The 12,324-nt window shown below is 51.1% G+C and overlaps 1 protein-coding gene across 2 annotated transcripts in view; it reads right to left on the bottom strand.

Annotated features, from left to right (window-relative positions):
- Positions 1-6,841: 6,841 nt before the first annotated feature.
- LOC125633506 (uncharacterized) overlaps positions 6,842-12,324 on the bottom strand; it is a 50,383-nt gene continuing 44,900 nt past the window's right edge. For both annotated transcript variants that reach the window (XM_048842860.2, XM_048842859.2), the window contains 4 exons: positions 10,247-10,382; positions 9,584-9,729; positions 8,497-8,619; positions 6,842-7,767 (listed from right to left, as the gene is read on the bottom strand). In XM_048842860.2, the coding sequence (XP_048698817.1) occupies positions 7,672-7,767; positions 8,497-8,619; positions 9,584-9,729; positions 10,247-10,382 (501 nt within the window). In that variant the 3' untranslated portion in view covers positions 6,842-7,671. The remainder of the gene's footprint in view (positions 7,768-8,496; positions 8,620-9,583; positions 9,730-10,246; positions 10,383-12,324) is intronic.

Below are 12,324 nucleotides of genomic sequence, written 5' to 3'. Positions count from 1 at the left end.
AAGGTGCCGGGGGAGAAAGAACGTGTCCCCAGGGCTGAGGCAGCATGGGATTGCTGGCATTGCAGCATGCTCTCCAGGAACCCTCAAGCCTTCCCTTTCAGCTCTGCAGCATCAGAACAGCAGAGCCTGGATTGGAGCAAGGGAAAGGCCTGTTTTCCACAGAATCCTTCCCTCAGACCCAGAGCATTTAGAACAGAAATCCCTGTGGGAGTTAATGTTGCTCTAAAAAGAGCTCCCAAGGGGTGTGCAGCTTCTTGACAACACCACATGAAGTGATCTGTTTGTTATGGTCATATATTAACAGGCAACATTGCAAGTGACCCCCATGCCTCTCTATTTCCTTGGCCACATGTATCGTGTCCTTTTTCTGGTGGCTAGTCCAGAAAAAGAGGACAAGAGCTCACTACTGTTACCACCTCAGGGATTTGTTGGGTTGAGATCAGCATGCAATAGTGACAGAATCAGGGACTTCAAGCCTCTAGGGTGACCTCTTACCTTTATAGACCTGCCCTTTCATCATACACAGCTATTTTAAAGTTTAGTGTGATCGTAAACAGACCCATTTTCAACCCTTCACCACACAAGACAAAGCCTGCAGTATTCATCTTTAACTATTTATTTCTACTCTCCTGGCTCCCAAACTGTCTTTCCTCCCTACTGCCGCCAGTCACCTTCGAGTTCTCCATCTTCTCTCCCCAGCTCTGCTCACTTGATTGCAGCAGCTCAGCAGGTGCTCCAGCTTTGCTCTTTCACTTCCATTCTTCACTTCTTTGGATGGCTGCATTTGCCATTCAGCAGCCTGATGTAAATACCTGAGTCTTCCATCTAGACATGCAGGCCCAGCAGCTAAAGCCAAAGCCCCACTGAGAGCAGTGAGACATTAGCCTGGAGTGTCAAGAGTGGAGGCTTGGCCCATGGGGACCCTAGGCACTGCAGCTTCTGCCACCTACATGGTGAATCCTCCAACCCTTTGCCAAATGGCTCTTCCACATTCTGCAAAATGGCCTCACTGGCTGACTATCTAGGAGAACAGAAAACCTTTGTTAGAGCAGGAGAGTCTCTTCAGTGCAGCACTCTTTCTACAGCTTCCAGAGGGTCACAATGAAACACCTGCGAGTCTCTAGGAGTCTTCCCTGCTCGGTCACTTGGCACCCACTACCATTGGTCTCTGACAGTGGCATTGCAAAGGGGAGCTCAGCAGATGGTCCCTTCTATGGCTTCCTGAGTGGGAGGGAGGTTGCTCTTGTCATTTAAGGCCTAGCTTTCAGAATCAGAGCTCCTGGGTTCTCTGGCTTTGGAAGTGGGTGGAGTCTAGTGGGTGGAGCTCAACTGGCATCAATACCATGCTTCCTTCCTGCCTCTGGCAGTGACGTTGTGGGTGACCTTGAAGCCAGTTGGTTTCCATCCCTGTGCACCAGCTAACAGAGATAATACTGACCCCCCCTCAGAGGGGCTGGCCAGGGTCACTACCGTAATGACTCAAGTTGGAGTGAGTTGCGCTTTTGGCAGTGAAGTGCCCAGATTCAGTCCCCATGGATGCCCAAGGTGTCTATATGTGGCCATGGTTTGACTAACCTAGCATTACAGGCTGTTTAGCCCGGTCCTGGCCATGTGTGGTGCATTCGCTCCTGGCCCTCTCTGGCACACAGCTCCATCACACACAAGAACATGGCCCACCAAGGACAATCTATCAGCTCCCATCTGGTGTTCATCTCCAAGATGGCCGGTGAGCCCTAGTCAGACCACAGAAAGACAGGGTGATGTTCTTTGGTGGAAACTGCTGGAGCTTCAGCCTCTGCTCCCAACTCCACCCACACTGTAAGGGCTTCAAAAGTGGACCCTGATCCCAGGTAAACAAAGGAGCTGAGCGGAGGCCAGGGTGGGTGGAATTACTGCTGGGACTGAGCCTAAGAGAAGAACAGATTTCTCCCCTGCTCTAGGGAGATCCCCATAGGAAAAGCAGCTGGGGTGGGGGTGGGGGTAATACAAGCATTACCCCACAGCCCTTGAATAGCAGGCAACTAGGACTTTGGGAGCCAAGGGACTGGTATATCTTGCTGGAGAGCAGAAAAGGGCATTGGAGAAATTGTAGAAAAGTCAATGTCACGGCTGGGTCAAGGGCAGCCAGACCTACTGCTCAGAGCCAGAGTCCACACTCACATGACAGGAGTCGAGAGGCAGCTGGGTCAGGATACTGGCAGATCAGAAGCAAAAGACAAACTTGCGATCACAGCCACAAATCAGATGCCAGGAAATCAAGCCAGGGGAGCGGCAGCAGAAACAGGCAGCACACGGTCCAGAACAGGGAGCAGCCCTGGTGTTCAGTCAGCTTCCTGTTCTGCTGCTGCCTTAAGCAGGGCCAGAGGGCCAATTAGCTTCTCTGGGACTCCTCCAATTGGACCTCAGGAGTGGAGCCTCAAACTGGAGCTGAACTTCATGGGTCCTAGGTAAGCAATTTTCAGCAGGCTTCTAGGTGAAGGGTTGGAGCATGGCTGCTCCCATGAATCCTGCAGACCCTGGTTGAAGACCCCTGGGTCCTGACAATGAGTGATCTCTCCCCGCTCAAACCTCCTGCAGAAAACATTATTCAGGATCCTGGACACAATAAGATGTGCTGAAGTCTGTCTGTGCTGGGGATTGCTGTCAGCAGGCTCTTCAGCATGGCATCCACATCTCTGGGCAGGCCTTCTTCGGAGCCTGTCAGAGGAGGGAGACCATTGGTCAGGGTTATGGAACTTGGGGCAACACCTGCCAGGATGACAGCTGGCTCTGCAGTCCTTGCCCAGAGGAGCTCTCTGCAGCGGGTCTGGTGCTGAGCAGGGTAGGGAACAGCCAAGCTGCTAGGGATGGGAGCTGGGCTTCATGGCAGAGTCCAGGAACCAAAAGCACAGCATCTGCAAGGAAGGGATTCCCCAGAGAGGGGCAACATAATCTCCCACAGAGGGGGAGTCTCCCCCTGACACTAGATTACTCCTGTGGCCTGTTCCCATCTCTGCCCAACGCACCACCAACTCAGCAGAGAGCAAGAACCAGAGACCTTCCTGCTCCTGAAACAGAGGAGTAGGTTGATGATCTACCTGAATGTCAGTGTTGGCCTTCCCCATGCCCATGGTCTACACTCCATTCAGGGCAGCACACAGGAACTGTGATTCCTATTCTGGATCTAGGGGCAGCTTCAGTTTGCTGGCAGGAGACTGTACATGAGACCTTGTAGGTGGGCATGGACATGGGCATGAAAGTTTGAGGAACAGGGCAGATGCCTGTGTGCAGCAAGGAAGGCAGGGATTTGGGAAGCAAGAGCAGAGGATCAAACACTTTCTTAATGTGGGTCAGGATGATCCCCCTTTCAAAGATAGAGAAAGTGATGCACCAGGTGGGAGAGTGACCTAGCCAGGATCATGTTACCATTCAGTGGCAGGTATGCAGTACAACCTGTTTCCTGCTCTCATCACTGGACCCTGCTGCCCCTTCTGTGTGACCCCTCCAACCATCCTCTCCCATAGGTCATCACCACTCTCCAATACCAGGCTGTTTCCATAATGGAAGCAGGCTTGTAACAGATTTCACTCACCGATAGGTGCCCTTTCCTGAAAAGGCCTGGTGTCACAACTTTCTTGCTGGGTTAGCACCCCCACTGATAGTCGCTAGGGCACTCTGGCAGTTTTTTGTCTGGGAACTCAGCCCTTCAGCCAGGTGACCGTGTTTTAGTCCATTCCTTTCTGGGTCGCGCTCATCCCAAACTAAAAGTCCAAAAATGTCTTTGTCAAGGTTCCTTCCCCACTCTGAACTCTAGGGTACAGATGTGGGGACCCGCATGAAAGGCCCCCGAAGCTTATTTCTACCAGCTTAGGTTAAAAACTTCCCCAAGGCACAAAGTCTTTGTCCTTGGATTAGGTAAAATGCTGCCACCACCAAGTGTTTTAGACAAAGAACAGGGAAAGGACCACTTGGAGTCCTATTCCCCCAAAATATTCCCCCAAACCCTTCACCGCCTTTCATGGGGAAGGCTTGATAATAATATCCTCACCAATTGTTACAGATGAACACTGACCCAAACCCTTGGATCTTAAGAACAATGAAAAATCAATCAGGTTCTTAAAAGAAGAATTTTATTTAAAGAAAAGGTAAAAGAATCACCTCTGTAAAATCAGGATGGTGCATACTTTATAGGGTAATCAGATTCAAAACATAAAGAATCCCTCTAGGGAAAACCTTAAGTTACAAAAAGACACAAAAACAGGAATACACATTCCCTCCAGCACAGCGAATTTACAAGCCAAAACAAAGAAAAACCTAACGCATTTTCTAGCTAGATTACTTACTAACTTTACAGGAGTTGAAGGACTTGCATCCTTGATCTGTTCCCGGCAAAGGTATCACACAGACAGACAACACCCACCCCTTCAGATTTGAAAGTATCTTGTCCCCTCATTGATCATTTTGGGTCAGGTGCCAGCGAGTTTACCTTAACTTCTTATCCTTTTACAGGTGAAAGGATTTTGCCTCTGGCCAGAAGGGATTTTATAGCACTGCATACAGAAAGATGTTTACCCTTCCCTTTATATTTATGACAGTCTTTAACAGAAACAAGGTCTTCCGTCCCTTTGGGGGCTCTTCCTCAGCCTGACTTTGGCTCGGCCTGCCCCTGCTAGCCTTGGTAGCCCTTTCTATGGCCTTGTACACCCCCTTCCTTAGAGACCATGGAAGAACCAGTCCTACCCTGGATTCTAGGTTCTGCCCCAAGGCCCTGTACTGAACAGCTAGGCCTGCTCCTGTACCTTTGCTGCAGTTTTCCCTGGTTTTCCCCTCAGGTGGAGCTCATTCTGTAATCCGTTTGCCCTAACTCCAGGCTTTACAGCCCACAAGCCAAGCCCCCCTATTACATACCCTCCTCCTTAGAACCTGGCCCAACCGGGGGGCAAGTTCTATTCTTGTCCAAGCTTCATCCCTTGTCATCTCATCACTGTCACCGGCTGCGTGCTTGTACAGCCTGCGCACAGTGTCCCCAGCTCCACTGCCAGCTCGCTCACCAGAATTAAGAGGCAATCCTTCTCTTACGCAGTATCCCAGCGCTCTTCCTGCAGCCACTCCTTCTCATTAACCGCTGCTTGCAGAGCTTCTTCTGAAGCCTTTAGCTTCTTCTGTAGCCTTTTTGCTACTGCCACTGCATACGCCAAAACCCTTTCCATCAGGGTCTGAGAACCCACCATGGACTGCTCCACTCTGGTGTTTGTCCCGACTTCAGTCTGCATCATCTCTGTGCCAACCATTTCGTCCTTCACCTCCCTCCAGTACCCGACAGGGTATGTTGGTGGAGGGTCTGCAAAGTCCACGGCCATCCCTGCCACCTCCACATTGCCTGCCTTATGTGGGTTTGTGTCAGAGGACACCTTCTCCTTTCTTTCTACCTTCTTGAGACTCTGGCCCCTCGTTTTGCCACTCAGCAATTTCCTAAGCAGGCCGTGTCTTTTGATATGGCCTGCTTCTCTGCACCCAAAACAAAGAACTCTTGTCCCCATCTTGGCATTAGGCCACTCTTGTACACTTTCTCATGCCCTGCTCTCCTGGGCTAATCTTCACAGCACAGCCCAGGCATGCTCTCCTTGTCTGCTCTTTTTGTCCATGGGCATAGCAGACCCTGGGTTGATTTCCCTTTGCAGGATCTCTCACAGGTATTTCTGCTGCCGCGTCTGTAGCTCCGCCTGCACTTCCTTCTGCCTCTGTTGGTGTTCTAGGAGCTGCGTGAGAAACCCCTAGACCTGCTTTGGCTGCTTAACCAGTCCCTGGAACTGAAGTGAGAAATCCAGTGACCAGCTTGGTCCCTCGAGACACCCGCTTGGCAGGACAGACCGTCCTTCAGCAACCAAGACTTCCATCAGCCCTCATGGATCACAGGGGGAATTCAATGCTCCTGACTATGCCAATCAGAAACAAATCTACACATCGTTACATGCCCCCCGGCAGCCAAACATGGCATCACAGCCCTCTCGCTGGGCTAGCGTCCCCCATCGATGGTCACTCCAGCACCATGACAGTTTCTCTGTCTGCTAACTCAGCCCTCCAGCCAGGTCACCACCTTTAGTCCACCCTTCTGTGGCCCAGCTTGTCTCACACTAAAAGTCCAAAGAGATCTTTCCACAGAAAGAAGTCCTTCTGCCATCGCTGGGGCCCTTGCTCAGCCTGCAGCCCACATGCTGGGCTTGGTAACCCTCTCCGGGTGCGTGTAAGCCCCCTTATTTGCAGCCAGTAGGGGAACCCAGTCCCACCCTGACATTGGGAGCAGCCCAGGGCCCTGTACCCAACAGCTAGGTCTGCTTCTTTCTCTTTGCTGCAGTTTTCCCTGGGTACTTCCTATTTCTCTTCTCAAGTTCCCCTCTAGACTTTCCTTGCTGCTCTGAACTTCCTATCTCGTTCTCATTCCTGTTGATTGCTCAGCTGGGCTGTATCACCACTGCACTCTGGCTCTTTAGGGGGAGGTACATGGTGCCTCTCAGTTAGGGCTTATTCTGTAATCAGCTTGTGTCAAGGTTCCTCCCCCACTCTGAACTCTAGGGTACAGATGTGGGGACTTGCATGAAAACCTCCTAAGCTTACTTTAACCAGCTTAGGTTAAAACTTCCCCAAGGTACAAATTAATTTTATCCCTTGTCCCTGGATCTCCACTGCCACCACCAAACTCTAACTGGGTTTACTGGGAAACATAGTTTGGACACGTCTTTCCCCCCAAAATCCTCCCAACCCTTGCACCCCACTTCCTGGGAAAGGTTTGGTAAAAATCCTCACCAATTTGCATAGGTGACCACAGACCCAAACCCTTGGAACAGAGAACAATGAAAAAGCATTCAGTTTTCTTACAAGAAGACTTTTAATAGAAGTAAAGAAATCCCCTCTGTAAAATCAGGATGGTAGATACCTTACAGGGTAATTAGATTCAAAACATAGAGAATCCCTCTAGGCAAAACCTTAAGTTACAAAAAAGACACATAGACAGGAATAGTCATTCTATTCAGCACAGTTCCTTTCTCAGCCATTTAAAGAAATCATAATCTAACGCATACCTAGCTAGATTACTTACTAAAAGTTCTAAGACTCCATTCCTGTTCTATCCCTGGCAAAAGCAGCATACAGACAGACACAGACCCTTTGTTTCTCTCCCTCCTCCCAGCTTTTGAAAGTATCTTGTCTCCTCCTCATTGGTCATTCTGGTCAGGTGCGAGCGAGGTTACCTTTAGCTTCTTAACCCTTTACAGGTGAGAGGATTTTTCCTCTGGCCAGGAGGGATTTTAAAGGGGTTTACCCTTCCCTTTATATTTATGACAGCTTGGCTAAGCCCCAGGCTGTGCAGCCCAGGGGAAAGCCTCCTGTTACAGGCCTGCTCTGCCCACTCCTGCTGTTACTGAGCTGAGGTCCTTGCTCCCCATTTCAGATCTGGTTTCCAGAGGGGCTGAGTACACACAGGCCCCACTGCCTGGAACTGGAGTTTTCTTGTTTTGGTGACTCTGACATTCAGGCCCTTCATCATTCAGTGGCTGACAGGTGTGGTGAGGGGGCTGGAGAAACCCCACTGCTGACCGGAAGGAGGTCAAAGAGTTGGGATTCTGGGAGCTGATGGGTTCATTTGCCCTGCTGCGGGAAGTGGAGCTGGAGACCAGAGATGCCATATGAACGAGACTACCTGAAGTTCTCTTCATGCCCGAGGGGCTGGAGCCTCCTGCCGGAAACGCTCTCAGGAGTCCAGGTTCGAAGACATCTCCGGAGAGCCCCTTCCTAGGAACAAAACCGGGGTGGTACAATGATGGAGACGTCTCTGTCCCAGAGCTGGGAGCCAGGGATGGGGAAGGCTCCCAGCCAGGCTGTGCATCAGGGATCCCATTCTCCCCCAAGAGACCCACACGTCCCAAGGAGTAAATGGCTCTTACTCCTATGAGGGAGTGGGGTCTTCCATCTAAGCTTCTTTGAGAGCCAGCATTGCTTGCTTTGATGGGACGAGATGACCTGTCCCCACTGCTCCCGGAGGTGGCTCAGCTGCAGGCTGCACCTGTCTGGGAGGCTGTGACAGATCCCAGGGCCTGGAAGACAGCTGGGAAGGAGGCTCCTATTCATTTCACACCCAGAGACCCCATAGAAGGGCCAAGGGGAGAATACAGGGCAGGAGGTGAAGCTAGCCCTGAGCCTCTGTCCCACCCCCACCTCCTCAAAGTGGAGCTTTGCGAGCTTCAGTGGGGCTAGGGGCTGTGGCCCTGACACAATGGCCCTGCTGCACCATATGGGGCAGGGAGAGCTCTGCCTGGGAGCAAGGGGAATGGGATGGGGATAGACCAAGGAAACGGCGGGGGGGAATGGGTGTGAGGGAAAGAACTCCTGCCCCAGATGAAGAAATTTGGGGGGCAAGGGGAAGGACCCTGCTCCAAAGAGAGGGGAGAGAATTTTTGTGAGTGACGGGGGCTCCATTTCCCCTTCCACTAGCTCCCCATTTACAGTGAGCCAGAACAGTACCTGCAGCAGGGAGCGGGAGTTTCTGGTGGCCTCAGAGGCACAGCCCTGCAGTGCCTCAGGCACCTGGCGCAAGTGCCGGATGATGCGGAGCTGGCGCATCACATTGGCCGTGAAATCCTCCTGCTGCAAGGGAACGAGAACCTGTCAGAGACTCAGATGCCCCCGAGGAATTGGTGGGATTAAGGGCACCTGGAACCAGCAGCATATCCACCCAGCACCTGCCTACCTCTGAGAGTAGATTCACCCTTCTGACCCCCAGAATGGAGTCTTCTTGTCCTTTCTAGTGACCTCCAGTACCAACCCCCCTCCTTGTAGGGTGAGCTCCTGCTGCCTCCCCGTCAGTGCCCCTGACAGCTGTTCCACCTCCAATCCACAACTCAAGTTCTCAAAACCCTCTCCTCCACCCCAACCCAGGTTGGGCAGAGAGGGGGCTCTAGGAGGTGGGGCAGGAGGGATTCTGGCAGAAGTGAAGTGGGATGAGGGGAGGTTGAGACATTTCCCCAAGTCATCCCAGCCACTAATGCTGAAGCTGCAGGATGGCAGCCCTGGTGAATGGGGCAGACCAGCAGCCCTTGCTGACTGAATCCTCCTGTTCTCTCTAGAGCGGATCCAGCCCTGCCAGCAGCAGGACAAGCTTCCCATTCCCATGTGCCTCAGCCCTGCCTGGTGCGTCGCCATCACCCGTCAGTCCTTGGCCTCCCAGGCTGCCAGTGATGGGAGCAACTCTGGGTGGTGGTTCAGGTGACATGGACATTAGGCCACTGGGAACTGGTGTTGCCCTGTGGGACAGGAGAGGCTCACAGAGGGCTCTTCCCAAGAGCGATAACACGGTGTCCTAAGAACATAAGTCCGTGATGAGGTAATGCTTGTCATTAATTAGCATTGCTAAAGAGCTGGGTTGGAGCTGCTCCGGGGACAAGCTGGCTCCCTCCTGCTCATGTAGGTGGATTCATCTCTCTACCCAGTAGCACCTGCTCTCACTCTCATTCCCCACCAGGCTCCTTGTTGCCGGGCCAGCGAATGACCATAGGATGGGAATGAGGCCTGGGCCCTGCCCCAATCTCCTGAGTCTAATGTAGCTGCTTACCTTGTCCTCCATCAGCTGCTGGGCTTCCCCCAGGAGGGAGTAGGTGAGGAGCAGCCCAGCCTGGCTGACAGGGGGTTGTGGATGGCCAGCACTGCCATCTGGAGGAAGGATCTTCTCTGCCTCTCCTAGAAGAACTTTCCGAAGACCTAAAATCAACAAGACGGGGGAGGCATTAGCAGATTGCCCAGGGCGAGGCTCCAAATTCTGGGGCTAGAACGGTATCTCCGTCTAGTGACCCCAGGAGGCAGCCACTGCAGGGAGCCCAGCCACTCCCACTCCCTGAGCTGTGTCATGCCCTGGCAGAGTGTCCTTACCACCTCCGCCCTGGCTGTGTTCCTGTAGCCCAGGAGCCTGCCGTCCCGGTGCCAGTCCCAACACCACAGGTCTTTGGCCTCATGGATGGTCAGCCCTGGGAAAGAGAGACACACACACACATTTGTCATTCTGGTTGCAGTGCTTGTGTCCTTCCAATCCCATTGGTGGCCGCATAGTGGGCAGAGTCCTCGCTGCTTGCCTGGCCCAACAGAATTGCAGGGGGTGGGGTAGAACAGAGAAAGAGATTGAGAGAGACTCAGCCTCCAGCCAGGGTCAGTCTGAGACAAATTGGCTGGGGTCCCAGTCTCACTCTTCTACCGGGTGCCATTTCGCAGCTGGGTTCCTTACCCCTCTGGTGCAGCAGCAGCTGGTAGAGCTGGTACACTCCCTCTCTGGCCTCCCAGCTGATGTCCTTGGCTGGGTCACTGATGGACAGAGCCAGCTGTGCCACACGGTGACCCATCCTGGGGAATTCTGCTGAGTTCTAATGGAAGGAAGAGGGAGAGGGGACTCTATCAGCATTTTCCTGTCAGCTCCCAGTCTCCCCAGGCCCAGGACACTCCTTCCCCTCAGCCCCTCTACAGGAGATGCTAGAGGATAGGAGCTAGAGCTAGATCCTTAATTTCCTCTGCCCTCAAGTGAGCCTGGAGCACAGGGATGTGGGCAGGGCCCTCCATGAGGATTTGCTTCCCCAGCTGCTCCAGGATGACAGGAAGGCATGAACCTGGAGCATGGTCCCCTTAAAAGCCCAGAGTCACCACTTAACCAGGACAAGAAGAACTTGACTCAAGCCAAGCTTATTTTCTGCTCTGACTCTGCCTCCCCAAGAGGAACACTCCTAACCCACAGCCCCTGCAGCAGCACATCCTACAGCCCGTTTGAGCCAGCCCACCTACGCTTGAAGTCAGGAAGCTGGGGTCAGAGGTCACTTACTTCAAACTCAGGGAGGGTGATGGTGGATCTGAGCAGGAGGGAGATGGGGTTTACAGGCCTACTCAGTATTTTTAAACTTTGCATTCAGTTCATGTGGAAAATAAAATCAGAAGATCAGACTTCAGAGTTTCATGCTTATTTAATGCCCGATTAAACATGGAACAAATGCATCTTCATTAAGGAGAAATGTTGCTATTGTTTGATTAAGCAGCACTCATTAACATAGGCTGTTGCTATTTATCAGAGGGGCAAATTTAGGCCAAACCAGCCCCACTATGCCAGCCTTCCCACTGAAGCATGTGCTTCTAAACAAGCAGCATTAGTGATTATAATTATATATTTTAGCTGGCAATCCCAGAGCCAGAGAAGCCTAACAACTAGTAGCTATGTGCAGAATATGCCATATGCTTTATTTTGATTAATTAGTTAATGTTGTAAAGCACTTTTTGAAGAAGAAAAGTTCCAAGTATGATCCTTTTCAGCACCAGCCCTGCCAGTCTCTGATTTTTTGCCAAAAATGCCTTTAGCTTTTTCAGTGCAAAATTAAGTATAACTGTCATTTTATTAGACTACATGGTTAGGACAGCCAAGTTGTTTTGTTTTTAAGCTCAGGGCTTCTCAGTTTTTTTTCACAGCAGGCTCCATCATGATAAAGTAGCAGCTCAGTTTCCCCTCACTATAATTTCCTTGCCCCCATGCTCTGCCCCAGTTTTGCCACATTCATCTTTTATACTGTCTATTTTCTGCTCTCTTCCTCTTGGACACTGCTTTCACCATTTTAGGGCTGTCTTCACTGCAGTGTAAGCATGAGGTATAGCTCGAGTCTTGTCTCTAATTCAAGTCTTGTTCTCTCTCTCTCGCTCTCTCTCTCACACACACCCAAACTCAAGTTAAGTGGTGCTTTAATCTTGAGCTAGCTGGTCATCAGGGGTACATCTGTTAAAGCTTGAGTGCTGGATGCTCAAACAAGGACTGCAGTGGGAATATAGCTATAGTGTGCTGCAAATCCAATCATGCTGTTTTGCAATGACAGTGCTCTCACTCGACTGAGGCCAACCATAAGAGGTGTTATAACTCAAGTTAATACTGCAGTGAAGACAAGCCCTTACCAAATGACAACGGTAGCAGTGCTAAGTTTCACCCTTTTATAAGGGGTCTCAATGTTTGGTGTTTTCCTTAAAGCTCCAGCTTCTGGAGTCATGGGATTACATAAAATCTCAGTTTTCATTAAAAAAGTAAGTTTCTAGCCCTCCTGGCTGCTGAGAAAAGCTTGAAAACATGAAAAGCAAAGGCTCATGAACCAGGAGATAAATTTAAAGAATGCAAAATGACATCTCATAATTTTTGAATCCTTGAGGTTAGCAATAGTCATATGGCCCATTGTAATCAACAAGATAGGGATTTAGGATAAATATATATTTAAAACGCTAGAGGCTGGAGGAGGGAACTGACTAAGCCCTGGTCTACACTATGAGGTTAGGTCAAATTTAGCG

The sequence above is a fragment of the Caretta caretta genome, chromosome 3 (genome assembly GCF_965140235.1).
Source record: "Caretta caretta isolate rCarCar2 chromosome 3, rCarCar1.hap1, whole genome shotgun sequence".
Lineage (NCBI taxonomy): Eukaryota > Metazoa > Chordata > Testudines > Cheloniidae > Caretta > Caretta caretta.
The sequence above is the reverse complement of the archived record's forward strand: the minus strand, read 5'-3'. Positions and strand labels throughout refer to the sequence as shown.